This window comes from Helicoverpa armigera, chromosome 25 (assembly GCF_030705265.1).
Source record: "Helicoverpa armigera isolate CAAS_96S chromosome 25, ASM3070526v1, whole genome shotgun sequence".
NCBI classification, from domain to species: Eukaryota; Metazoa; Arthropoda; class Insecta; order Lepidoptera; family Noctuidae; genus Helicoverpa; species Helicoverpa armigera.
The window spans coordinates 1,263,158-1,288,798 of NC_087144.1; the positions used below are offsets into that span (position 1 = coordinate 1,263,158).

The 25,641-nt window shown below is 37.0% G+C and overlaps 2 protein-coding genes across 2 annotated transcripts; both read left to right on the forward strand.

Moving 5' to 3' along the window:
* The first annotated feature begins 400 nt into the window (after nt 1-400).
* Stma (stambha A) lies at nt 401-25,426 on the forward strand. Its single transcript, XM_064041543.1, has 22 exons — nt 401-838; nt 10,225-10,429; nt 11,613-11,763; nt 12,466-12,618; nt 12,896-12,994; nt 13,392-13,537; nt 14,409-14,487; nt 14,974-15,124; nt 15,414-15,484; nt 15,675-15,869; nt 16,299-16,471; nt 16,938-17,041; nt 17,582-17,702; nt 18,204-18,339; nt 19,264-19,380; nt 19,772-19,889; nt 20,370-20,458; nt 21,005-21,100; nt 21,510-21,593; nt 22,051-22,212; nt 22,756-22,912; nt 23,378-25,426. The coding sequence occupies exons 1-21, from the start codon at nt 754-756 to the stop codon at nt 22,906-22,908; spliced, it is 2,688 nt and encodes an 895-aa protein (XP_063897613.1). The 5' UTR covers nt 401-753; the 3' UTR covers nt 22,909-22,912; nt 23,378-25,426.
* LOC110377088 (cyclin-L1) lies at nt 1,356-2,952 on the forward strand. The gene has a single exon (XM_021335786.3). It carries the CDS (start codon nt 1,620-1,622, stop codon nt 2,886-2,888), a length of 1,269 nt encoding a protein of 422 aa, XP_021191461.1. The 5' UTR covers nt 1,356-1,619; the 3' UTR covers nt 2,889-2,952.
* Nucleotides 25,427-25,641: the final 215 nt, after the last annotated feature.

Here is a 25,641-nt window from a genome sequence, read left to right on the forward strand (position 1 = left end):
AAAATAATTTTTCAGTCACTGAAAGAACTGTGACTGTGTAAGGTACTGTATTTATTGTCCACTGCACGTAGTCTAGTTTTTTACCTATTCACCAAAGAGCGATTTCAAACCATCTGATACTAATACATTCGTCGCGATAATCTTAGTTAGTATCACGTAGTACAGCGCCATCTGTTGGCGAATAGCCGGCCTAAAAACATCGGGTGACATCTATCGGGTAATAGAATTATCTGTTGTCTCTAAAACTAGCGCCTCTAGTGTAATATTTGGCGAAACTCAAATTTATGTTACCGCGCATTATACTCCGAATTTGGCGAGAGTCTCCGTTATGAAGGACGTGACCAGATTTCAGAACTTTGTAATTCCGCCGGTTTACATGTTATTATGATCGCATTGACATTCAGTTTAGATGAAAAAAATCACCCTAGCTTCCGAAATGTGACATCGTTGACCCATATTTTGTTAATTCTAGTCAATTTTAACGTTACAACATAGAGCAATATTATATTTTTGAGTAATACTAATTCTTAAGAGAGTATTTATTTTTTTAATATTATAGTGTTGTGAAGAGCCTGAATATTTACGTTTTTAATCCCTTGTTACACATTGCCTAAAGTGATAAAAATCTATCCTATTACGTGCCGTGTTAATTAGTTTTCATGATACTGTAAATTTTATACTGTTTCTGAAATATTTTTTTATATTTTCCTGTTATAATACGAATTATATTGTTGAATTTATATCTTTTCAAAAATGTCTTTCGTGAAATGTTGTTTTGAAGCTGGAGAGGGCCACGATTTTTTGGATTCGTTCGTGCAAAAGTGTACAGACCCAGGCTGTAAGTATTAGGCTAATATTAACAGTAGACAAACTATTATATAATTTAATTTAGCATTATTGGCGCTCAGTCAAGAATGGTCTTTTGTTATTGCCATCTGCATTATTGATTACCTACTTGTAATTGCCGCCAAGGCCGCAGTTGCGCTAACTTCACGCTCTCAAGCATTTCCGGCTACGATACGTTTTTCCAAAGAAATTTCAGAATCAAGAAAAAATACACATAATCTCACACTTTCATTTATTCATTTATTTTGTAATAAAAGTATGCCGATAATGTTAACTTAACTAAATCTTCAAGCTTACTGCATTTTTAATTTAATCAGTTTACAGACGACGTTGTTAGATGGAAGGAATGGAACGCAACGAAAAAAAAATTCGATCGACTGACTCAGAGACTGTGTCTTGTATTTTGTTTTTGTACAGAAAGTGAATGTTTTTATAGTGTTATCAGTAGCGTATACAGTAGAGGAATACAATGGCTGGTATGTCCTAATTAAGTTAAAACTTTTATTACCGTATATCTTAGTTTAATTTGTTTACTAAATAGAATTTTGACATATGTTCAGTTTTGGTGGCGCCATCTTGCTTTCGCTTGTGACTGTCAAATAATAGCGTGTTTTCACGGCGTTTTTCTGCCGTAAAATTCTTATTTAACTACGTATCATCAAATAAACAGTGTATAAATGTGATATAATGTACTAAAAATGTGATTTGCGGAACTATTTCAAGAAGTTTTACGCTAAAACTCTTCTACAAGTGAAAGGAACTGAATTGCGAAAATGACGGCTACAACAGTGCAAAACCAGGCCAAAACCGCTACAGCGGCGCCTGCCAAGGCCCAGAAAACTTATGGGAAGATTATTTTGACGCTATACAACTGTCTTTTACCGGAAAATGTATTCAAGGAAACGCCCTCACAGACCGATGGCCTTGACATCGAAACTGAGACAGACCTCCGTATCCTGGGTTGTGAAATGATACAAACTGCCGGGATCCTGCTCAAACTACCCCAAGTAGCAATGGCAACCGGACAAATCTACCTCCAGCGGTTCTACTACTCAAAATCATTTGTTAGATATCCCATGGAAACTATGGCTATGGGCAGTATTTACTTAGCATCTAAAGTTGAAGAGAAACCTTGTAGGATAAGAGACGTCATCAATGTTTTCCATCATATAAAGCAAGTGAGGGCACAGAAAAACATTTCTCCACTCATTGTTGACCAAAATTACATAGAATTGAAGAATCAAGTTATTAAAGCTGAGCGTAGGATTCTTAAAGAGTTGGGATTCTGTGTGCACGTGAAGCACCCACACAAGCTCATTGTAGTGTACCTGCAGCTGCTGCAGTATGAGAAGAATCGTCAGCTGATGCAGATGGCATGGAACTACATGAATGATGCACTGAGGACTGATGTTTTCATGCGGTTCCCGCCAGAAACAATTGCTTGTGCTTGCATATACTTGACAGCACGCAAGATTGGCCTACCTCTGCCGAATAATCCACACTGGTTTCTGTTATTCAATGTACCAGAAGAAGATATTAGAGAAGTATCTATTCGCATTCTCCAGCTCTACAAGAGAGCTAAAGTCAATCCTGAAGAATTAGAATGTAAAGTTGACATGTTACGTAAAGTATACCAGGCTAACAAGCACATCCAAGCTCAAAAAGATAGAGAGAATTCTAAAACTGAAGAAAAGAAGGTAGAATCTCCTACTGCATCAACATCTAAAGAGAGTAACAGAAGGGATTCTAAAAAGGACAAGTCACCGAAAACTCCACCTTTGTCTTCTAAGTATCATAGCAGCCATAAATCAAAGAAGGATCGGGAGGGACGTAGATCCCGATCCCCATATGAACGTAAGAGGGAATACTCGAGTAGTAGCAGCAAAAGACACAAGTCTCGTTCAAGGGACAGAGAATTGGACCGCTCCCGTGAACGGAGTAGAATGGATGACAAGCGAGGCCGTGGGATGTCACGCAAATATGACGACTATGACCGTTCTAAATCTGGCAGGGATAATAGAGATGATAAGAGAAAACATTAGACTGTATACTAACTTTTGTAATAAATAATAATAACTAAGTTTGTAATAAATACTTAATTGAATACTTTTGTTTATTATTGCATTCCTTTTGAGTATTCATCCAGTTGAATTTTAGTCATCTACAACAAAATTGTACCTATCAGACTTATATGAAAGCACTTTATACTTCTGTAGGTTCTGGCTATTCTGATTAAATTAAAAACAAATCTTGTCTATGAATCGGAGGGTATTAGAGTAGGACTGAGGATTAGTGTTTCATATTCTCATGTTCTTGAGAATACATAGGTTGGAACAACAGGGTATGATTTGAATATAATTATGTAACACGTAAAGTTATAAATATTTATTACTCACCATTTAATGACTAATAGCTTATTAAATATACCGTAAATATACTCCTACATCATTTTTATAAGTCTCAGAGTCAGCAGATATTATATGCAAATTGCCTCATTATTATTTTCATTTTGTTAGTTTCATGTTGTTTCAATAATTTTGCATATTCTGCAAGATTAATTTAAAAAATCAAGATTATTAGCCACTGCTGATAAATATTTTATACATATAGGTACTTGCTTCGACAAGAATTAATTAATTTAAAAGACAATTTTAATGAGTTTACCTCCTTTTCCACTGATTACAATAGTGTTACCTAATTCAAGTAGTGAAAGCAGATAGATTTTCATGGTTCATGTGCAAGTAAACTGAGATTATCGAAGTGCTACACCTCATTCTATAGAACTTGGGCACATATTTTAGAACTTTGGCTTAAAAGACATGAGCAGAACACAGGCAGGGTGAGTCTTAGGAGCCCGAAAGAATCAGTACTGAGAATTTTCTACCAGGAATGCCGGATTTTTCGTAAAAACGAGGCCTTGGTTCACTGTTCCAGAAGGAACCAAGGATTGTTTATGTGGTGTTATCAGTAAAACTGACACGCCTTCCCGTTTCACAGTGGTCATTAATGGTTTCCCTTCTTCCAAATATGGCATTTTCTAGTTAGGTACGATAATGAAACTTTCCTATTATTAGGTAGGGTAAGGTGAAAGGTCTGAATAATGATTGCTATGCATATGGAGTTAACAGTTCGTGACCCATGGACCATGAATCTGAGAAATGTCACGTAGCTAGACTATGGGCACGTGTTTCCCTAGTTCTATGTTTAGATAAAAGATCAACAAACTTAATATAATGTCACATGTCACCCTTCACCTCATCCCTTTCCAGCGGCTAATCTATTTCGGGTGAGTGGGCAAAGATTTATATTTAGCTAGTCAGTCCTGAGCCCGCGAACCGAGCGCTGTGCATTAGCGCCGATCATCTCATATATTAATATTATAGGTTTAAAATCAATAGGTTTGGTTTGGATCATCACTTGATTGTTATGTGGCCCTGGTATTTGTGTTTGGTTTTAAAGGTCAAAATCTTAGCATTTGAGTGTGTTTTATAAAGTCTGATGGGGGTAAGCAGAACTGGCAGTTATTGTGGTAATCGATCGGTTATTTAAATATTATTACTGTTGATGTTTTCCGGTACTTTACCTAGTAAGCGTTCTTCACAAACTTAGGATTAGGTACATAAGGATCAATTTTCTTAGACAGCAGACCAAGTTTTCTCGATGTTTATGTACCGACTAATTAGTGCTTCGTCACGTTTTACGACCAATAGTTCTTTCGCATTGTATGTTCTCAAAAGGTAATCTTTATAGGGACACTAAGGTTCAATATTAACTCTACCTAGTAACGTGGTTAATCTTGTCTAAACTCTACCTGCCTGAAAATGATTGATTTAGTTCCTTAATGCTGTCAAAAGTAAGGCGTTGTTCGCATGCGCGAATTTTCTAAATAGGTACCTATGTCTAGGTAATTTTGTTATCCCGATTGGAATATGTAGGTACCTATGTACGGTATGTTTACCTAGCTTATTGGAAGATTTTCAATGTCAGAAATGCATCTATTATTAGGTAAACTGTTAGAATGCATGATGCATTTTCATTCTGAATAGTTTTGACTCATAAATAACCAGGAATTTATTCAGAAAATGTTCTATGTCAGTAAACTTTTTAGGTTTTTTGTCTTAGTGTGATGACGGTCCGTTTATGACATTATAAGTGGTGAGGAACATAATAGATAAGTAACCTAATGAAAGCTAAAACCGTCTAGACAAAACATTGCAGGTACTTAATTTCCGTATTGTAGATAGGTAATAAGTAGGTCTCCAAGTACCTACATTTGTAAGGCTTTTTAGGATATTAATTTAGTCCTGACCTACTTAGATCGTATCTAAGCTTTCATGTTAAGATTACAATCTACAAGTCACCATAGTCTAATAAAATAAATACGATGACTTCTATCAAGCACAACAACATTTTTTACCCTAGCGAGTTTATTTTTCAATAGATTACGTAGGTACGAAGTAAGTTTTTAGAACTGGCTGTGGGTGAAACTTTTTAAACATGAGTTGACGTAACAAGCCCAAAGGACCATGCTTTTTATTCAAAATTACTTACCTGGAATATTGCCTAGAGTTATTTACTATAGGGTCCAAGAATTGTTGGCACGTTAAACTGATGTCAGACAGATATTATGACTAGCTGATAAACTATCAGTTACCCGCTAGTAATTAGTTGCATCCCGGTGATGCACATAAGTGCAAAGTGCAACTAACAATATAGCGGCTTTCTGAGTCTAGCTAGGCAAAGGTTTTGTACATGTGTGTGTAAATCTCGTGGACTCAGAGATAATTAGGTATGTTTTGTTATGTAGCATTGTCATAATTATTTTACCGTATACAGAAACCGGAATTACCTGTGTATTCTTTCATAACCATGGACGGTTTTTTTACTTAATTGTAGGCGAACTACGATGACTTACTCAAAATATTAACTGTCGTGTCGGAAAATTATACAATATTATGTTGTAGCTACATAATTAGCGACCTCAAATTACGTATTAAACCTTGAACCTTGAACTAACGTAGCCGAAACTACGACTATTATAACCAAAACATTCAAATATTACATCTAGCCATAGTCTATATATTTACATAAATTCAGGGTTTGTTACAACCGACCCTTTATTACAATGCTCCCCACTCTCTTTTGCAGTTCAAGAATAAAGCTACATTAACCTTTTTGAAAACGAAGGTGGATTATTATTTGTCTTTAAATGCCTGTCAGAACGAAATCTGCCCCTGGTGAGTTTTTCACTCAAGTAGTTAGAATGGGTACAAGAGACAGTAAGTTGGTAAATGTATAAAAATGTTTTCTTGGGTTAAACTGGTGACCCTTTGGTAGTGTTGTGTATCTGTTATGGACCAAGTGATTAATTCGGGCATTATAAATAATGCCCGAGCATTATGAATAATGTCTAGCTTTATCGGGCCAAGTGATTAATAACTATCTTACCTTCAGTATTTATCACATTGCACGGGCATTATTATATTGCTACATGACAGTTGGGCAATTTGATAATAAAGCTATATTTTACGCGGAGATATTTTCATTTGACTTTTAATCAGAGAAGATGTTAATTATGCTAAATAATGAGTCTAACCTCCCCTCAGAGACATTTAATGGTTACTTAAGCCATTCCTTAGTGAAGGATTTGTATGACATTCCTGAGTGGGGAGGTAATTGGTTAAATTTAGTTTTTTTTTTATAATAATAAGTCAATACTATAAAAAAACAAGGATACCTATGTTGTACAATTTTTGTTTCAAATTTTGGTGTTCAAGTTTCGTACATTTTGTACCCAAAAATGAAAGTCAGAGAAAAAAAAAATGTAGATTCTCGTAGAAAATAATGCCCTGAAGATTTTTTACTATTACAAAAATCGTCTACAATTAACCCCCGGGCTGCTATTGGACTTCGAAAATACAAAAAAATCGCACAATCTTTGAAAATTACATTACGGCCCCAAACTGGAGGAGGTAGGCGTTGCTTTCAAGCAACTCCCGCTGTAGGTTAGCAGCGTGAGGGAGTGTCAGACTCTAACTGACTAAAACCCATCTTGTTCCTTCTTAAGCCTTAATATAACAGGGCCGCGGTAACTCTTTCGAACAATTCCGCAGCCCAAACTCTTTCATTTTTGGGTACAAAATGAATGATGTCCAATTATATTTTATGTTTATTCTTAATAACTTTTAAATGCAAAAATATGTGGATTTTTAAACAATAACAATAAAAAAATTGAAATTAAATTATGTTTGTATTACTTTGCCCAAAAGGTCACGGGCAATATGTATAGTGCCCGGTCAATTTGATTATTTGAACATTATTATCAAATTGCACTCTCATATTGGGCATTTTTCATAATGACCGGGCATTATGTATACTGCCCAATTTATCACTTGGTCCATAACATATCTATGTCATTTAAATGTGGAAATCTGTAGGATTAATTTGTAAACAATTGTATGGCTTAAAGTATTGAACTATTGTCCTAATGTAGTTTAGAGTGGCTGTAGTAGGTTCCTACCTAGTAGTTCGATTAGTTTCAAAACGTTATGTATATTTTTTTATTCTATAAAGCCTCCATGATAGGCCCACTAGATTCTATAAAGCGGCTCGACGCCAGTTAGTAAACCACTTCAAAATATTAAATTACTTTATTTAATTACAAAAAATAGTAGATATAAGCACATTGTTTACGTACAAATACAATTTATTAGAGCCAGTTATCACGAATCTCGTATCACTGTGGAGTGGACCTTACCTCTGTTATCACATACATGTGTCTTATCAGTACCGCTTGATCCCAGTGCTCGATACCAAATCGTGTCACACAGTTGTGTACAACGAGTAAACAAAATAATAATAAGTCATTCGAGGAAGTGACAAAAATACAAAAAAAAAAACGCGAATGTGATTTTTTTTTTATATTTTTAAAGTGTATGTATGTGTGTGAAAAATTAGTGATTTAGAAAAAAATATAATTTTTATGCGTGTGTATAAGTATAAGCAAGTGCACTTAATTATTTAATGCATTTCAGTGTTATGATATCACGGATAATAATAGTATATACTTAGGTACCTACCTAATAAATATCTACACGTCAAAATGAGTATATTTTCCTGTTAGTCAACTTAACTGTTATGCTGAAGTTTGTTTTGTAAATGAAAATGGTGGTTATAATAAACTTAATTTACTAATGAATACCAGAGCTACATAAATTGAAAGAAGTTATTTGTTGTAACTAACAAACTTTGTAATTAACACAAATGTCCATACTTACAGTAAATAATAGACTATAACTTCTTTTATGAAACATAAATACAAATAATAACATGCATAACCGTGGTGCCTTATAGTATAAAATTAACTGTCTTCATAGTAAACCTTCATCACAAGTAAGGACCAAAACAATTTTTCTTCAAAAGACCAAAATATATCTCAAATACCAGTGTCATAAATTATTTAGCTTAAAGGCTAACAGCCTTACTTATAAACATGAATTAAATATAAGTAATACTTAAGGGCTATTTAAGAAAATTCTTACCTATAAACGTTGCTTAAGCATGTGTTAACTAACATTTAATCACTACTTAAGACTTTAAGTAGTGATTAGGTAAAATGTTGCTTAGAAGGTGATTAGAGATTTTATAAGTAAGGGGGTAAATTAATAATAAAAAGTTCCAAAACACAGAAACCTACTAAGATATCATGTAAGAGAAATTATGAAAGAAATATAAGTGTACCTGAATCTCCCAAAAATAGTGATGTGAAATAAAAAGACTGGATTAATATAATTAATAAGTGTTGTGTTAGTGCTATATTAGTGTACAAAATGATGCCAATGCGTAAAATAGCCCATCGGGCGTGCTTCATAGTCAGTAGGACTGTATACATGACATGTAAGTATCTGTCGATATCGACAAGTTACGATAAGAAATAACACCACTTATGGCCAAGTTTACCGACAATGTAAACGTCAGTTTTCTTAAAACAACCATTTTTATGAATTATAAGCTGTTCCACGCGGTTTTATTCAAGTCCCGGGGAAACTTCTACCCGGATAAAACATAGCCTGTTCAGCGCAGATAGTGTAGCCTAACAGTGCAAGACTTTTTCAAATCGGCAGAATAGTTCCGGAGCCTATTCGATTCATTGCCCGTTTTCACCAACAATCTCTTAACGTTTCCCTAAGTGTCACTTAGAATAAGGGCTCCCCCAATAGTAAAGGTAAGGTATAAATGCTCTTAGGGGATCCCTAGATTTAGATATTTGTTGGTGAAAATGGGCATCAGACAAAAAAACAATCAATGAATTTTTCTTGAATATTAGTATAGAATATAGATCACGTTAATTTCTCAACGTAAACGGTTGTCTTAAGAAAAACGGACACTTATATTGTTAGTGTAATCGAGGCCCTTGTTAACAATGTTGATAACTATGTCAAGAATCTCGAGTGTTATCGCCTTTTATTGTAATGATGTAAAAACGTACGAAGTGATTAAAATTTCTACTGAAGAATTTAAATCCTTCTTTTATGATACCTATTGATAAGTGTGAATGTTTATATTTGCTACTTATGAATGACCTGGTTTCAATTTCTGCATCAAGGTTTTTGCTTTAAGCCTATATAATTAATATCGTATTGTGGGATCAAAAGTATTTTTAGCATCAATGTGAAGCAAATTAGCAGGACTTAATGGAAGCCGTAAAACCTGTTAAGTATTTCAGACGTGAAAGCATCGACAGCATGCTATTATTTACTTACCTTATATAGGTAACAAGTACTTGACTAATTTACTTACTATGAGTAATTTAGATAATTTCTGTTGCTAAGTCTAAATATAGTGTTATGAATCTTAGATATGACGTGTGATTAAATAGAAAAAGGTTATTCACCGCTCAACGTATGAGTGGCTTCGAGTTTTCTAAGGGTTTTTTTACAAGGTGAACAAAATGTGATTAATTTTTGCGAATTGCGTAAATGTAAGATTGGAAATGCTTGATAGCTCGTAATTCGTAATTCGGACATTTGTGAACCTAAAAGACCATTTTTGTACTGAAAGACCAAAACCATGATCTCGTTATATCTAGCTAGCTGTCCCGTGTACCTTTTTGCTAAATATAAAAAAATCCCTTTACCTATAATCCTTTGTAAAACACAGGTAAAAAATAGCATTATTATTAAACTGCACCCCCTGAATATCACAAAACCGTCACATTTTGTACTAGGAGAGCATGACACTCCAAGAACGTACTCTTCATCAGTAATATGTGCATTTTCAAACTCCAAACCCTTCTAACATCACAACACTCCCTACATTTGTACTAGGGCAGCATAACACTCCAAGAACATACTCTTAAACTGATTCCTCATATTCTAGGCTGCTGCGGCTGCTGCTCAGCCCTCAGGCCTCGGTACAAGCGCCTAGTAGACAATATCTTCCCAGCAATACCGCAAGATGGCCTCGTCAAGACCAACATGGAGAAACTCACTTTCTACTCGCTGTCGAGCCCTGAGAAACTCGACAGGATTGGGGAGTACTTATTCCAGAAAGCCTCCAGAGATATTTATAGAAGGCGACATGGGTAAGTTTCTAATAGTTGTCTCATCATTTTCATCACCCTTTTTACTGTGCCACTGCTGGTCACAGGCCTCTTCTCATACAGAGAAGGAAAAAGCATTAATCTCCACGCTTGCTTGAAATTGACTGGGAATCTCAGGACTTTGACCACGCTTGCTCAAGATTGACTGGCCATTTCGGGCTTGAAAGTTCAGGTGTCCTCAAGTCAAGATTTTTCCCTTCACCTTCACTGTCTTCTTGCCTGTCTATCTTTAAGATCTTCTAACTCAAGATTAACCTCAACACTTATCTCCAGTTTACTTATCAGACTATCATTTCCTTGTTGATATCCAAAGTTATCATCCTAACTGCCACTTGAGAACTAAGTTCATCTCAAGGTTTTTGAGAAAATCTTTGTGTAATCGAGCGCATACTGGTTTGAATTCTTTGGATATTTTATCTTATGACAGCGGTTAAACCATAATTGTGTGTGTGTGTGGATGTACCTAAATATAGGAACATGCACATTTTCTATGTATGTGTAAGTTCGGGAGCGCCCAGGATAAGTCGAGTCGAAGAGTCATGCTTATGTATGTATTTACACACCCGAGTATGGGTCACCCGCTTTTGTAAGATAAAACATATAAATTATAACAATGACTTGCAATACTTATGTGTCTATTCAAGGTAAAAAGGTTTTGATAAAACCAGTTATTGCTTTTATTACTGTTGGGTGACCAGGCGTTTTTACTAAACATGCGATCTAAATCTATCTGCAGATTACATACGCAAAACTATGACATGCTCATTGACGTTCATTCTCTTTGATTTCCATTCATAACTAAGCATTCCTTTTCCATTCGCAAATTCTTATCAAATACGATATACTCGTATTTGCCCTGTATGAGAGAAGCCTATCCCAGCAGTAGCATATTAAGAAATCTGTTTTATATCGATGATATAAGTTAAAAATACAAAACTGTAATCCATATTAAATACATTAGAATCCGTTTGTAGTGAAACCGAAGGAAACTTACAAAAACATCCTACCAAGCGGTCTACTTATGTTCTTTGCATTTACACATTTTGTAGAAAATAAACATCTTTTGTAGAAACAAATGAATAAGATCGATTAAAGACCCTCATTTTTGGGCGTCAGTAGAAACCACATTATCGTTTTCTCCTCTACATCAAGACCGGTCTTCCAGGTTCGTAATAATAGCCATGGAGGCTATGGACCAGCTCCTGGTGGCGTGCCACTCGCAGACCCTCAACCTGTTCGTGGAGAGCTTCCTCAAGATGGTGCAGAAGCTACTCGAGTCTACTGACCCTCAGCTGCAGATCTTGGCCACGCAGAGTGTAAGTAGGCTTTAGTGGGATGATTTTTAGAAATAGAAGTGGGTTTGGCTGCCGAATGGTGCTTTGGTTTTTAGATCGATTATGAAGATAATTAAAAAAATATGTAATTAAATATGTAATTCCCAATATCGTAATACATATGTGTTTTTCAAGTGTCATGTATAAATGCCATACTTAGGTGGTGAAAACTTACTTTGAGGATATTATTATCGCGAATGATAAGATCACACCTCATATTTACTGTTGTTTCAAAAAACCATCTATTTTGAAATTCCCGGTACCATTCGGAACATCCACCTTGAATCAACAGCACACTTTAAAAATATTTACTAACTTAGAGGTAATACATGTATGTATTTCTCTCCAAAGAAACGATGGATGGATTGTGTGAAAGTCGATATAGGTTAGAAATAATGTTACTTGCAAGATAACGGCAGATAAAAGAGTATAGAATGAGAAAACATGCTGCGCCGACCCCAAATTAAATTGGGATGAGGGCAGGAGGATGATGGATGATGGAGGAGGAGGGTATCGGGTTGCCCGGGCAACTGGGTTGAGGAGGTCAGATAGGCAGTCGCTTCTTGTAAAGCACTGGTACTCAGCTGAATCCAGTTAGACTGGAAGCCGACCCCAACATAGTTTGGGAAAAAGCTCGGAGGATGATGAAGGGCAGGAGGATGATGATGATATATTTCTCCCCAGTTTGTACGCTTCGCGAACATAGAAGAGGACACTCCGTCTTACCATCGACGCTACGATTTCTTCGTGTCCAAATTCTCGGCGATGTGTCACAGCAACCACATCGATAAAGTTCAACGAGACAACATTCGATTAGCCGGGATACAAGGGTTACAGGTAACAATATATTCAAATAGAATTTCATCATTTCGATCATACGATATGATCGTAATTTTGTAATAGTGTAAAGTTCTTAACCCCGTAATGATAGTAAAAGGTGTTTTAAATAAATAAATAATAAGTTATGTATAAACGAATGACTCTAATCTCTAATTTGGTCCATATGACATATTATTGCATTAAAAGATTGACGGTAAGTTACTCCATTTAACTAACTAATTTTCTCAATTTTTTATGTAGTTAACCTCTTTGTAATAAATTATATTTTTTCCAGGGCGTTATAAGAAAGACCGTGTCGGATGACTTAGTGGAAAACATCTGGGAAGCTCAACATATGGACAAGATTGTACCTTCCTTGCTCTATAATATGCAGGTAAATTACTTTTCAGGTACCTATATCTTACCACACGAAAGTAGGTGAGATACTCACTTATGTTTTTGTATGTAGCCATATAAAGCTAATGTACATATACATTTATACATGAAAATATGGCTATCGCTTTTTTACTATAAAACGTCTGATGTCCGAAAACAATCTACAGGCTGATGTTTATTTGGATAAAAAAATGATACATGCTGATGTTTATTTCTATAAAAATATACAGGCTGATTTTTGTTGCAACAAACATTATACAGGTTGATTTTTATTTCGATAAAAAGTATACATGATGAGTTTTATTTAGTAAAAAATATACAGGTTGATTTTCTTTCGACAAAAAATTATACCTACAGGTGGTTTTTTTCATCAAGTTTTGTTTTTATATTGTCAGACAGCGGAGAAGTACGACACAGTGCTGTGCATGGAGGGCGGCGCGGGCGAGGAGGAGCCGGCGCGGCTGGCGGAGGCGTGCCTGCGCGAGCTGGTGGGCCGCGCCTCCTTCGGGCACATCCGCAGCGTGCTCCGGCCCGTGCTCACGTATGTATACTCTGTGGAGTACCACACCGTGCTGTGCATGGAGGAGCTGCAAGGAGGCATATCAAATGTTAACTCGGCAAAATAATAAAAGGACATGATATATTTCGCAACCAGTAGGAGAAGCATTCAATTTAAAGCAATCTAAAGCCGACCCAGACTGAAATACACATTCCCATATTATTTAAATTTGTTTGTATAGTAAACTTATATTACAAAAAGGATTTTTTGTTTGTACCCCAAAGGCTGTGAGAGTATTGGATTAATTTGTAAAATTATTTGACAATTGGAAGAAGGAAACCGATCCCCACATAACATAAACCATGAGAAACAGCTAGTTTTAATCCTTTAACTTTGACAGTCATCACAGACGTTTAGTAATACTAGCAGCTGACCTCAACGCCATTTCGAAAAGAGTAGGCAGACGAAAAAAATCCCTCTAAACCCGGGTGAAACCACAGGAAACAACTAACTCCGTAATTAATCTAACTCGTGAGGTGTTAACGTCATGTAACCGCATGCTTATTATAAGTAACCTAATACTTCAACAGCCTTATCTAATATGATTAAGAAAATTATATTCTTTGCTTAATTATATTTTTCTAGCCGTTTTCCCGTGGAAACTGCGGCCCATACTGGGATATAATATAAAATATAACCTATCCAATATCAAATCAACACGTTCAAGCACACAATCTAACTCTACACTGTTATAAAATTGCTATAGATAATTCGAACTTGCTATAGTAATATAAACATAGGACTCTGTCATAACATAATTTTGTCATAATAAAAAAGTTTTATGTGTCTTTATTTAGCGTTGTGGGTGAAGACAGGGGCTAAAGCTAGTAGTTTATGATGTGTTTTGTTTCAGTCACTTCGATCGACACGAGTTGTGGATACCGAACGACTTTGCCGTACACACGTTCAAGATCATCATGTTTTCTATACAAGTAAGTCTTAATATAGTAATGATGAGAATATGAGAAAGAGTTTAAAATGACGTTTTTATTTCATCATTTATGTACGTACATGTGTTGACATTTATTCATTCATAATAATCAATATTAATCTATAATAATTTATACATGACATAATAAATAAGATAATATAGTACAAAGGTGCTGCTGTCTAATGGATCTCTTCGTTTTGATATTCATTAATAGTTTTCTAAATCCTGTACGTTTTGTTTTGTAGATTAAAGTTGTCTTTTTGGTAGATACTTAATTGTATGCCCGTAATCATGTGTTGTAGTTGTCACTCATGAACTTCTCAACTAGCCTTACGTACCCATACCGGTAATCTTACAATGTGCTCTGGCAACTTACTAACGTATTTTTTTACTGACTTTTCAAAACAGGTGGTTCTTAATTCGACCGCATATCATTCTTGACCGTTCGTTCTATAAACAATACTGTCAAATAATACAATTTCCCTAGGCGCAGTACTCATACAGCGTGGTAGAAGCGCTGATGCAGCACTTGGACGCGGGCGGCAGCGGCGCCAGCGAGCGAGACTACACGCGAGTGCGGGCTGCGCGGGCTGCCGTGCTCAGCAACATCGTCGCCATCGCTGCTGGGGATAGTGTTGGTAAGTTCATAGAGAAACAATATGCTTAAATAATCTGACTAGCTTCTGCTGAACTAAATATGTTCGAGTTGGCTTCCAAGTGTATCAGAATGTAGCCGAATGTACCATTGTTTTACACAGAGCGACTGCCTGTCTGACCTCCTCAACCTCAACACCTTCCTCCAACTCATTACGACAAGATATTCCCCAAGCCTTGCTTAACCTTATGTATGATCAATCGGTCCGCGCGGATGTTACTTGGTTTTTGTATGCTACAAAAACTCTAAACATATTTTTTTCAAAATTACAGGACCATCAGTATTGGAGATTATCAATAATCTCTTGACTAACTTGAGAGCTTCAGTCGCCAGAGATTCTGAGGTAATTATCACTATGTGTAATATTTACATTACAATACACTCCCTACAAACCCTGCTACAAATGTGCTTAATCCGGTTTTTTTTTTTAAATAATAATGTCGTTTATATATTTCTTTTTTAATACTGCCCATAGTAGAAGCTTATTTCTCCCACAATTTCAGTGATTTCACACCAAAAATTTTTACCCACAGAAAGAAACAGACGAGAAACTATACCAGGAAGCATTAATCAACGCTTTGGGAGAGTTCGCGGACCACTTGCCCGACTTCCAGAAGATAGACATCATGATGTTCATCGTGAACAAGGTGCCGAGCTCGCAGCGAGCCAACAAGGGGACCAAAGCTGATTGTATGCTGCAGAGCATATTGCTTAAATCGCTGTTGAAGGTATGGAATATTTATATGCAGTGTTTTTGTAATATATTTAGGTAGTTGATTTGTTGGGTATTGGGATAGTAGAAATTTACTTAAAAGCAGAGATAAAATAATGTTTGAGATCTTTCAGCACCCGGCAAGTTTTAACTTTCAAAAAAATCTGGTTTCATTTTTTAGTTTCAGTATTCTTTTGTAGTTAGAAAGTTAGAAATTGTTAATTACTTACGTCACTTGTTATTTAAGTCGCGTTTCTATAAGATTGGTAAATTTCCATATGTCGATGTGTGAGAGCAACTATATGTTGTGGACTTCGATTGCGTATTAAATGATCTACAAGAAATTATGTATTTCATCTTTAGGACAAACAATCTTGTAAACTAGTATTTTCAGCCTAGTTTGTTCAAATAGTTGTTTTGTATAACCTAGCTATGTGTCGTGCAGGTGGGTACAACATACCGCACGGGCGAGCTAAGCAAGGCGTTCCCCGCTGCATTCCTCGACGCGCTGCTCCGCGTGGCGGCCGCCGCCGAGCCCCGCGCCCGAGCACTGCTGCAGCGCATACTGCATACTCTGCTCGACAGGCGGGGCAATGCTCCGAGACTGCATCATGCCACGTATGTACTCGACATAAATGTAAAATTTTCATAAAAATTATTAACAAAATCAATATTTATTAGTAAAAAAAATATTGAAAAAAAAATATTTTGTGCTAAAACGAAGTGTTTTTGTGAAAGAATTTGTCGTTGTCGCTAAAGACAGCATAAAAAAATATGAGAAAAAATTGGATTTTATTTAAAAAAAAAATCTTAACTAGTAAAAAACAAAAATGCTTTTAAAAATCCTCCTCGTTTGATAACGACTGTCATATAATAAAACTGATCTTAATTTTTTCGTCACCCGACTACACACAAAAAATAACACACAGACTTTTTGTCACCCTGTATGTTTTTCAAAAAAAAAATTGTCACATACAAAATTTTACAAGGTATTTAAATCAGTCCAATCAGTGCAAATACAAATTCAAAAAAGTAAAAAACGTATTTTTTTTAACGAAAAATTCACTTATTGACTTCATTTCAGCGTTGATGTATGCGAGTTGGGTCTGATCGTAGAGAAGTGTTCGCGACAGGACCTCATCTTCATCAGCAAGCACGGATACGCACTGTTCAGCTCGCTTTATGAAGGTACGTGTTATATATTAACTGTTTCATATTCATGTTCTACTAGCACGCGCCAGCGGTTTTACCCGCCTTTCGAAGCAAGTTCTCTTCGTACTGTATTTAATACTAAGTCAGTCAGTCAGTCAAATCAGTTCTGGAAACAGCAATCAGACAAATCAAATCATTTACTCATTTTTATCAAAGTTCACATTAAAATACAACATTATTCCTTAAAATCTATACGTGCTAACACTATAATTGCTTGAACTAGGTTAAACCTGTGTCTCAAGCGAAAAGAGACCTTATTTGCTAATTTGACCATATAAATTGACAATCTAATATACAAAAAAATAAATAGCTAACATCGATTAAAATACATACACAAACAAACAAACTCTCCAGCTTTATGAAATATTTTGTTTCCTAAAATCCCTACTTTCAGATTATTCATCTATCTAGATTGGATTGAAAAGGCTACAAATGACACTTCCTCACAAATATCACACTTCAATAAAAAATCTTGTTTAGCAATTTCAAAATATTATCTCCACATTTTCCACTCAGGTCTTCAGCTGGAGTCCAACATGATGGAGAACGTAGAAGCTATCTACACGACTCTAGCGCTGATCTGCATCGAGCTCGGCTCCGAGGAGACTGTCGGGGACATCATGCAGCTTGTACTAGCGTGAGTTAATAATTATTATTATTTTATTTAGAGTTTTTAAGACAAGTCGTGATGGCCTAGTGGGTAAAAGGACCAACCTCTCAACTATGAGGGCGCGGGTTCGATCCCAGGTCAGGCAGTACCAATGCGACTTTTCTAAGTTTGTATATACTTTCTAAGTATATCTTAGACACCAATGACTGTGTTTCGGATGGCACGTTAAACTGTAGGTCCCGGCTGTCATTGAACATCCTTGGCAGTCGTTACGGGTAGTCAGAAGCCAGTAAGTCTGACACCAGTCTAACCAAGGGGTATCGGGTTGCCCGGGTAACTGGGTTGAGGAGGTCAGATAGGCAGTCGCTTCTTGTAAAGCACTGGTACTCAGCTGAATCCGGTTCGACTGGAAGTCGACCCCAACATGATTGGGAAAAAGGCTCGGAGGATGATGATTTTATTTAGAGTTTTTGTGTAATTTCTTAATTTTTCTACAATATCCTTAATATTGTTTTGTTTTCTCTACAGCATCCAGCAATCAAGTCTATCGAATCCGGTGCTGTCAGTGGCGCAGCAGTGTCAGCTGCAAGCCATCAGCATCTCTCTCGCGGCTCTCGTGCCGCATGTGCTCCTGTTACCCAGGCTCGCTGACTATATACACAAGGTAGGAGTATCACCCAGTGCTGTCAGTGGCGCAGCAGTGTCAGCTGCAAGCCATCAGCATCTCTCTCGCGGCTCTCGTGCCGCATGTGCTCCTGTTACCCAGGCTCGCTGACTATATACACAAGGTAGGAGTATCACCCAGTGCTGTCAGTGGCGCAGCAGTGTCAGCTGCAAGCCATCAGCATCTCTCGCGGCTCTCGTGCCGCATGTGCTCCTGTTACCCAGGCTCGCTGACTATATACACAAGGTAGGAGTATCACCCAGTGCTGTCAGTGGCGCAGCAGTGTCAGCTGCAAGCCATCAGCATCTCTCGCGGCTCTCGTGCCGCATGTGCTCCTGTTACCCAGGCTCGCTGACTATATACACAAGGTAGGAGTATCACCCAGTGCTGTCAGTGGCGCAGCAGTGTCAGCTGCAAGCCATCAGCATCTCTCGCGGCTCTCGTGCCGCATGTGCTCCTGTTACCCAGGCTCGCTGACTATATACACAAGGTAGGAGTATCACCCAGTGCTGTCAGTGGCGCAGCAGTGTCAGCTGCAAGCCATCAGCATCTCTCTCGCGGCTCTCGTGCCGCATGTGCTCCTGTTACCCAGGCTCGCTGACTATATACACAAGGTAGAACATCTTGTACATAAAGAAAAAAACGTAACCACTAGTAATCAGCTATTTTGAAACATAAAACACACATTAAGTTGCTAAAAAGTTGGCAATATATACAGGTGTATTTTTTAAGCAGCGAGCAATTTTGAGGTCCATAACTTGAAAACTATGCTTTTGTATCACCATGTATTTAACGTGCCTCACTGTGAAACTCATCATAACAAGACGGTCCATCACGGACTGACCGCGCTAAACATTACTTTACCACTGTGGCTGCTACTTAGCCACGAGCCCCTCACTCATGTAAACTTCCTGTATCTTCTAGATAATCGTGGCTCGTCGTGAAGAGGCGCCGCACCTGCTGCCGCCGCTGCGCGAGGAGTATGATGACCTGCCTCCCGCCAAGATGCCCAACAAGCTGCCGTATCTTATGATGGATCAGGTATACTACAGTTTATTCTGTCGTGGTGGGCTTGTATATTCTTTAAAATTCTCCTTTATATTTTAGGATTCTTCAATTAAAAGGGATATGTTTTTTGATTTTGAGTTAGCATGAAAGCGTTTGCACTGTCAACCTATATTCGATAGTCGAACAGCTGACTGGTATGGCGCGGGATTCTCTCGCGGCCCTCTGTGGCACCGGAGCTCTTAGCTTTCCTGCATACAGTGTCGTCACCGCGCCGATGCCGCGCGCATGCCCTACGTTGGATTATTGCGCGGCGACGGCACCGTATGCAGAAACTCTAAAAGGCTCGAACCGATCTAGAAGCTATTTTTTTTTTAACTGAAAACTGGTGTCATTATATCAATATAATAACTCGTTATACCCACAGATGGCGCTATGCGACATGCTGAAGGCCCACGGCGTGGACGTGTCGCGGCTGTCGGCCGCCTCGCCCTACAGCGCCGGCAACGTGGCGCTGCCGCACCGACACAGCTGGCTCGAGGCCGGTATGTAGCGAAGCAGCTGTTCACGAACAGAACTAACCCTGTCTGTATAATATAGATGCAAATAGACAATATCACAAAAGTTGTGGTTTCAAGATGAAGATAGAAAAACGTCAAATTAGCCAATCCCCTTCCTAATACTCTTATGCCCGTTTTCACCAACAATCTCTTAACGTTTCTCTAACTAAGTGTCACTTAGAATGAGGTTTTCCCATTACTTAAAGGTTATAATGAACACTTAATGCAATGTGCTCTCGCTGTGGCGGAATATTGGGCTGACATAGTGTAGTCTCATATGACATGTCATCGACTCGAAAGAAGAAGAAGAAGAAATGAACACTTAAGCTTTGGTGAAAACGAAATTCGTATTAAGTGTTCCCCAAATGTTCTTAGGGGATCCCTAAGTTTAGGTATTTGGTGGTAAAAATGGGCATTAATAAATATATTCCCCACCTTAATATAACTTTTATTGTTAAAACCCAGGAGCAGCTCAAGGCCGTGACAGCCTGGCGGAGATCACGGCTCCGGGCACGGAGCTGGACAGCGCCAACAGTTCGCCCGGCGTACAGCGGGTAAGTTCACATCCTATGCGATATGCGCGCCTAGTACTTTCACTGTCAACTGCAATGTTAACCGTCAGTTGCGCAAAGGTCCATTAAAATTAAAGGTTCTTTAAATCTATTGCTAACTCTTTCTTTGTCAACAAAATAAAAAGTGATAGCAATAGATTTAAGACGGTAAAAATCCCATATCTTCCTTTGGGATGATTTTACATATCCCTCGAGGACTGTGCGCCTAGTACTTTTACTGTCAACTGCTATGTTAAAAACCTGTTTATCCCTTCCTATAGTCGTTGTACCCGAACTATGCGTTTTTTAAATATTCTCTTGTTTTGTTGTTTTTCAACAAGGAACGTAATTTCTCCTTCGCTGTGCTACCATGGTGTACTTATGCATTCCTAGTACTTCGAATCTAAATATTGAAACATCTTTGTTATTTTAATGGTATTTCGCTCTAAAATTATCGTATCAAGGGATTTTACTGGGAACTTTTTATTTCTTTTAAATATATTAATGTTTTCCCTTAAAAACATCTTGTCCTTCTGTAATGATTACCAGCAAACTCAACACGACGATTTGGACGAAGAGTACCGAATGTTCACGGAGAAGTACAATCACAACCACAGACCCGCCATGCAGAACTTTGGCGCTTATGTAATGTTACATAGTTATATTAGTTATCTACTAGTGCCGTAGACCTAGAAATCGTTTTCAAATATTGGTCTCCAAAAAATATCTTAAAATTCTTAGACACACACACAAACGGTTTACATTTGAGGTCATGCTCCATTTTTTATAAAGTCACCGCAAAAATGTGGAAGATGAAAATTACCATAATTTTAAAAAAGTTTTTGAAAATATGAATTAACTAACATTTCTAGGTAAGCGCAAACATTGTCGCTTGCCATCAGGTGTAATAGTTAAACACTTTCGTATAGACAATTAAAAAAAAAATTGCAAATTGTAGTTTCATCAATGTAGATTTTATCCTTCATTCGCGAGTATTCCGTAGTTCCTTTCATCCCTTCCTATTCCCTTCCTGACTTCTTTCCTTCGATCACAGCGCAGTGACAATGACTTCTGGCATTGGGGTCATCAGGACTCTCGCAGCAGTGAACATGACATGCGAAGAGATAGGAAACATACGGTATTGCGTTATATCTCCGTATATAGATCTGATGTTGATAGTTCTATTAGGCTTAATAAGATAGTTCTTCGTAGACTTAAAATATTTTCCGTCAGTTCCACAAATCTATTGCTAACTCTTTCTTTGTCAACAAGATAAAAAGTGTCAGCAAGCTTTAACTTAAAAGGAGCATTGTGCAGGTTTCTTGAATAATGACGGTGTTTGTATATCGAATAAAATAGCCTTTTTTTAGGTAGATGATGTAAAAAGAGCGTTTCGTTTAGTCAATTCCAGTTTTAAATGTGTGAAATGACAATCTGTTCGTGAAATGAATTTTAGTGGAGTAATTAGTCTATACCAACGAAATACGGTTTTGCCGGTGAAATTGATGGGTCATAAAAATTTTCAAAAATTCCCAAAAAATAATGTTGTAATTTTCTGTTGATAGCTTGTTATGCTCAATGATGTACCTCCTCAGTCTGGCGGCAGTCAGTCGGGCGTGAGCCTGGAGGCGCTGCGTCGCGCGGCGGGCGGGCCCTCCGGCGCCGAGCGGCGCGACGCCGAGCGCCGCCGCGCCACGCTCAACAACGCCTTCCGCACCGCGCCCTTCGACCAGCTGCTGCATATTACGCAGCCCAAGGTAAACAATACACTTTATATAGAAACTAAGGTAGATTTATATAATATCATACTATAGAAAAAAAAATGTGCTCGCACGAAACTTCTAAAATCAAACTTACGCCGAAATCTTTGCTTGTCAAACAGTCATGTAAAATTAAATGCTCTAAAAATTGTTAACAAAATAAACAGCAGCATGATCTACAAGCATTTCAAAAGAAAGCCTTACTTAGATTTAAAAAAAAATGAATTCATTTTGCACTTGGATTTAAAGAAACTTTATTCTCAGTAAAAAAAAAACATACAATGTCACTTACTATTTTCAAAATACTAAGAAAATAAATTAACATTCAGTTCATCGTCATCGATCAGACTATTTAAACAAACAGTCTTCTCCAAAAGTAATTGATTTGCTATGTACTTGCTAAGTTGCACTTTAAAAATCTAAATAATGACTATGTATTTAACTTCACAATTTTAATTTTAAATAAAAAAATATGTTATTACTATTTCATATATTTATTTGCTAGTTCGTCACTCTGAAACCAAATTCTATCTCCCCCAGTACGAGATAAAAGATAAACTGGAAGAGATCTTCAACTCTATAAGCGAGGAGCCTCTGCTGCCGCAGTCGGGCCCCTGCTCGCCCGCCGGCAAGTCCTACCAGCACCAAGTGCCGCCTTACACCAAGTACTTCCCCGAGCTGTTCCTGTATTGAACACGTGAGTAAGTCCTTTTTGAGTAATAATAGTGGTTTGACTCTTTGCAAAAGCTGTCAAACATATTCTTCAGATAAAAATCATCAGTCTGGCGATTGAAAAATCGGCCCTGCATCGGATTGAAAACTCAAAGTCTGACTGTCTGATGCAGGGATTTTAATGCGATTTTTATCAGGTGGTGCATGAACAAATCCTGGGCGTATCCCGAGCGAACATCTAGTTAAAGATATTTAGAACGTTTACAGTTACAGGTTACAGTTTAAGGAACCAACAGATTCCCCACAATTCGACTAACACTAGGAGACAGGCCAATTTTTTTTCAGAACTTGTTAAGCATAGCCTTTCACTCCTTACCACATTAGCGTTGACTTTTGTATATGCTTCATGAATAGCTCTCATTTTTTGAGCGTTGCAACATTTTTTATAAACTTTTGTTTAAAATATTAATAAAATCAATTTTATCCTCAGATTGCAACGGAGAAGAACTTGAAATCAGTAGCTGCCTTTAGCTGTAGTTCCAATTTACTCGCTTACAGTTGACTACAGAATTTCACGAAGTAAGAACCATACCTTATACCCTTCGAAATAAGGTCTAATTTACCATAACTTTTGCGAAAACTTCGTGGAATTTTGTTTTCAATATTAGTTGTTATAGAATTTTATGGAGGCGACATTGTTCATATGTATTATTTAATTGTTGGTTACCTAACAGTCTTACTGAGGATATTGACTGGATATCAGCTGGGACTATGAAAACTAATTTTGATGTTATTTTCATAAAAATATCTCCATTCTCGTGCTATATTTCCTAGATATAGCTGTTGTGTGTAACAACTATTTCAATATAAAAATGACAACTCTATACCATTTCAAAATGTGTTCAGTAGTTTCCGAGTTCTCAACACAAACGACATGAAACGGAAACTTAACTTTTAATAACTTAAAAACCCTTATCTCTAGACAATATTCCTTGTAGGCCTAAACAATAATAAAAATGTGTTCAAAATACATATTAACTATGTCACCTTTTATTTTTGACTTGACATATTAAATGTTCTTAACCTGACTTTGGCTCCAAATATGATAATAATGTAATGTATAACGACATTCCTGTTGCTTTTACTGACTATTTCGTGATAATTATTATTATTGTAGGAGAATCTCTTATTGTGGTGGAGAACTGTTGTTATTAATTTTGACCATACATTTAATTTGAAAACAGAGATTAACGGCCAATTTCACCAGTTACTGATAAAGTCTCCGATAGCCTATCAGGAACTTATCTGACAGAATATAACTTGGCCTCACAGGTCTGGGATCGCAATGTCTGGCAGAAATTATAAGCAGACTTTATCTGCCAGATAACAAACTGACACTATCGGTAACTAGTAAAACCGGGTCTTATTCTAATGTGAAATGTAGGGAAAAAGACCTAAAATGTCTTAAGACCACGAAAATTAATAAAAATTATCAAAAAGTTGTAAGTAATTGTCAAAAGGAATAACAACAGCAAAGTTTTTATTAAAGTTTATGATATTTATTAGCGCACTAAGTAACGGCGTGGTTGGTGGAAGTAACTACTGTTGGTTTATGTCGCCCTGGTAGCGAACAACGTATCTCACGGTGTGGGAATGATATTAATTTACTAATTATGTCAATAACAAATTAATTAGTTCACTTTTAAAAGTATCAACCGTTCATTTGAAATCACAAAATAATGATTGCCTAGCCATTTTAACATTAAACAGTTTATAATTTAATTTAAGGAGGAACTCAGTAAGGGCCACGCCATCATAAGGTTAAGCAATGCTTGGTGCGGTCGGTCCCTGGATGGATGACCATCATAAAGATTGGATTTTTATATAGTTATCGGCACGGATATTGAGCTCTCGACGGAAGAGTGGGGATCGCTTTGCACACCGTACACTTAAGGCAATAAACCAATAAATCACTTCTGATGATTATAGTAATATACAACCCGTGCCGATAAAGAATGGGATTAAAAATCGCGACAGCTGTATTCAACTCTCGCTCATGTGCTATAGTGTATGAGCGAGAGGTAAATACAGCTGTCGCGATATCTAATCCCATTCTTTATCGGCACGGGTAGTATGTTTATTCAAAATTGCGTTTCACTGTGTACCTTCGTTATTTTGTTGATTTCAAATGAAATGGTCTATGAGTACATAAAATAATAAAGTAATATTTGATTTAGCAAAACTTCAATAATAATTAATTTGTTTACAATATTGTTTTCCTAGCAAATGATGAATTAGTATTACATTGTGATTATGACTTTAAACTTTTATATTATTTTGTTTTTGTATGCAAATGTCTAATGTTTATTTATTTAGTCAATTGATTATTGTAACATGAATATTGTCGGATGGGTGTGGTAGGTGGAAGAAGTAATAACATTGTATAAGAGGATTGTTCAATTGTACTTAATGTTATATTATTACATGTATTGTTCAGAACTCGGTTGTGTACGAGAAATAAATGTGTTTCCACATAAAACATACGTTTATTTTCAGCTATCATTGAACATCTTTGACAGTCGTTACGCTGCCAGTAAGTCTGACAACTAGTCTTACCTTGGGTATCAGGTTGCGCGGGTAACTGGGTTGAGGATGTCAGATAGGCATTCGCTCCTTGTAAAACACTGGTACTCATCTGCATCCGGTTAGACTGGTAGCCGACCCAAACATAGTTGGAAAAAGGCTAGACTGATG

Bases quoted from the DNA above. Each gene is read 5' to 3' on its own strand.
- Stma (XM_064041543.1), top strand. From the start codon at position 754: ATGTCTTTCGTGAAATGTTGTTTTGAAGCTGGAGAGGGCCACGATTTT. The intron at 12,619-12,895 runs GTAACAATATAT...TATTTTTTCCAG, and splicing joins CCGGGATACAAGGGTTACAG to GGCGTTATAAGAAAGACCGT. The intron at 19,890-20,369 runs GTATGTAGCGAA...GTTAAAACCCAG, and splicing joins ACACAGCTGGCTCGAGGCCG to GAGCAGCTCAAGGCCGTGAC.
- LOC110377088 (XM_021335786.3), top strand. From the start codon at position 1,620: ATGACGGCTACAACAGTGCAAAACCAGGCCAAAACCGCTACAGCGGCG.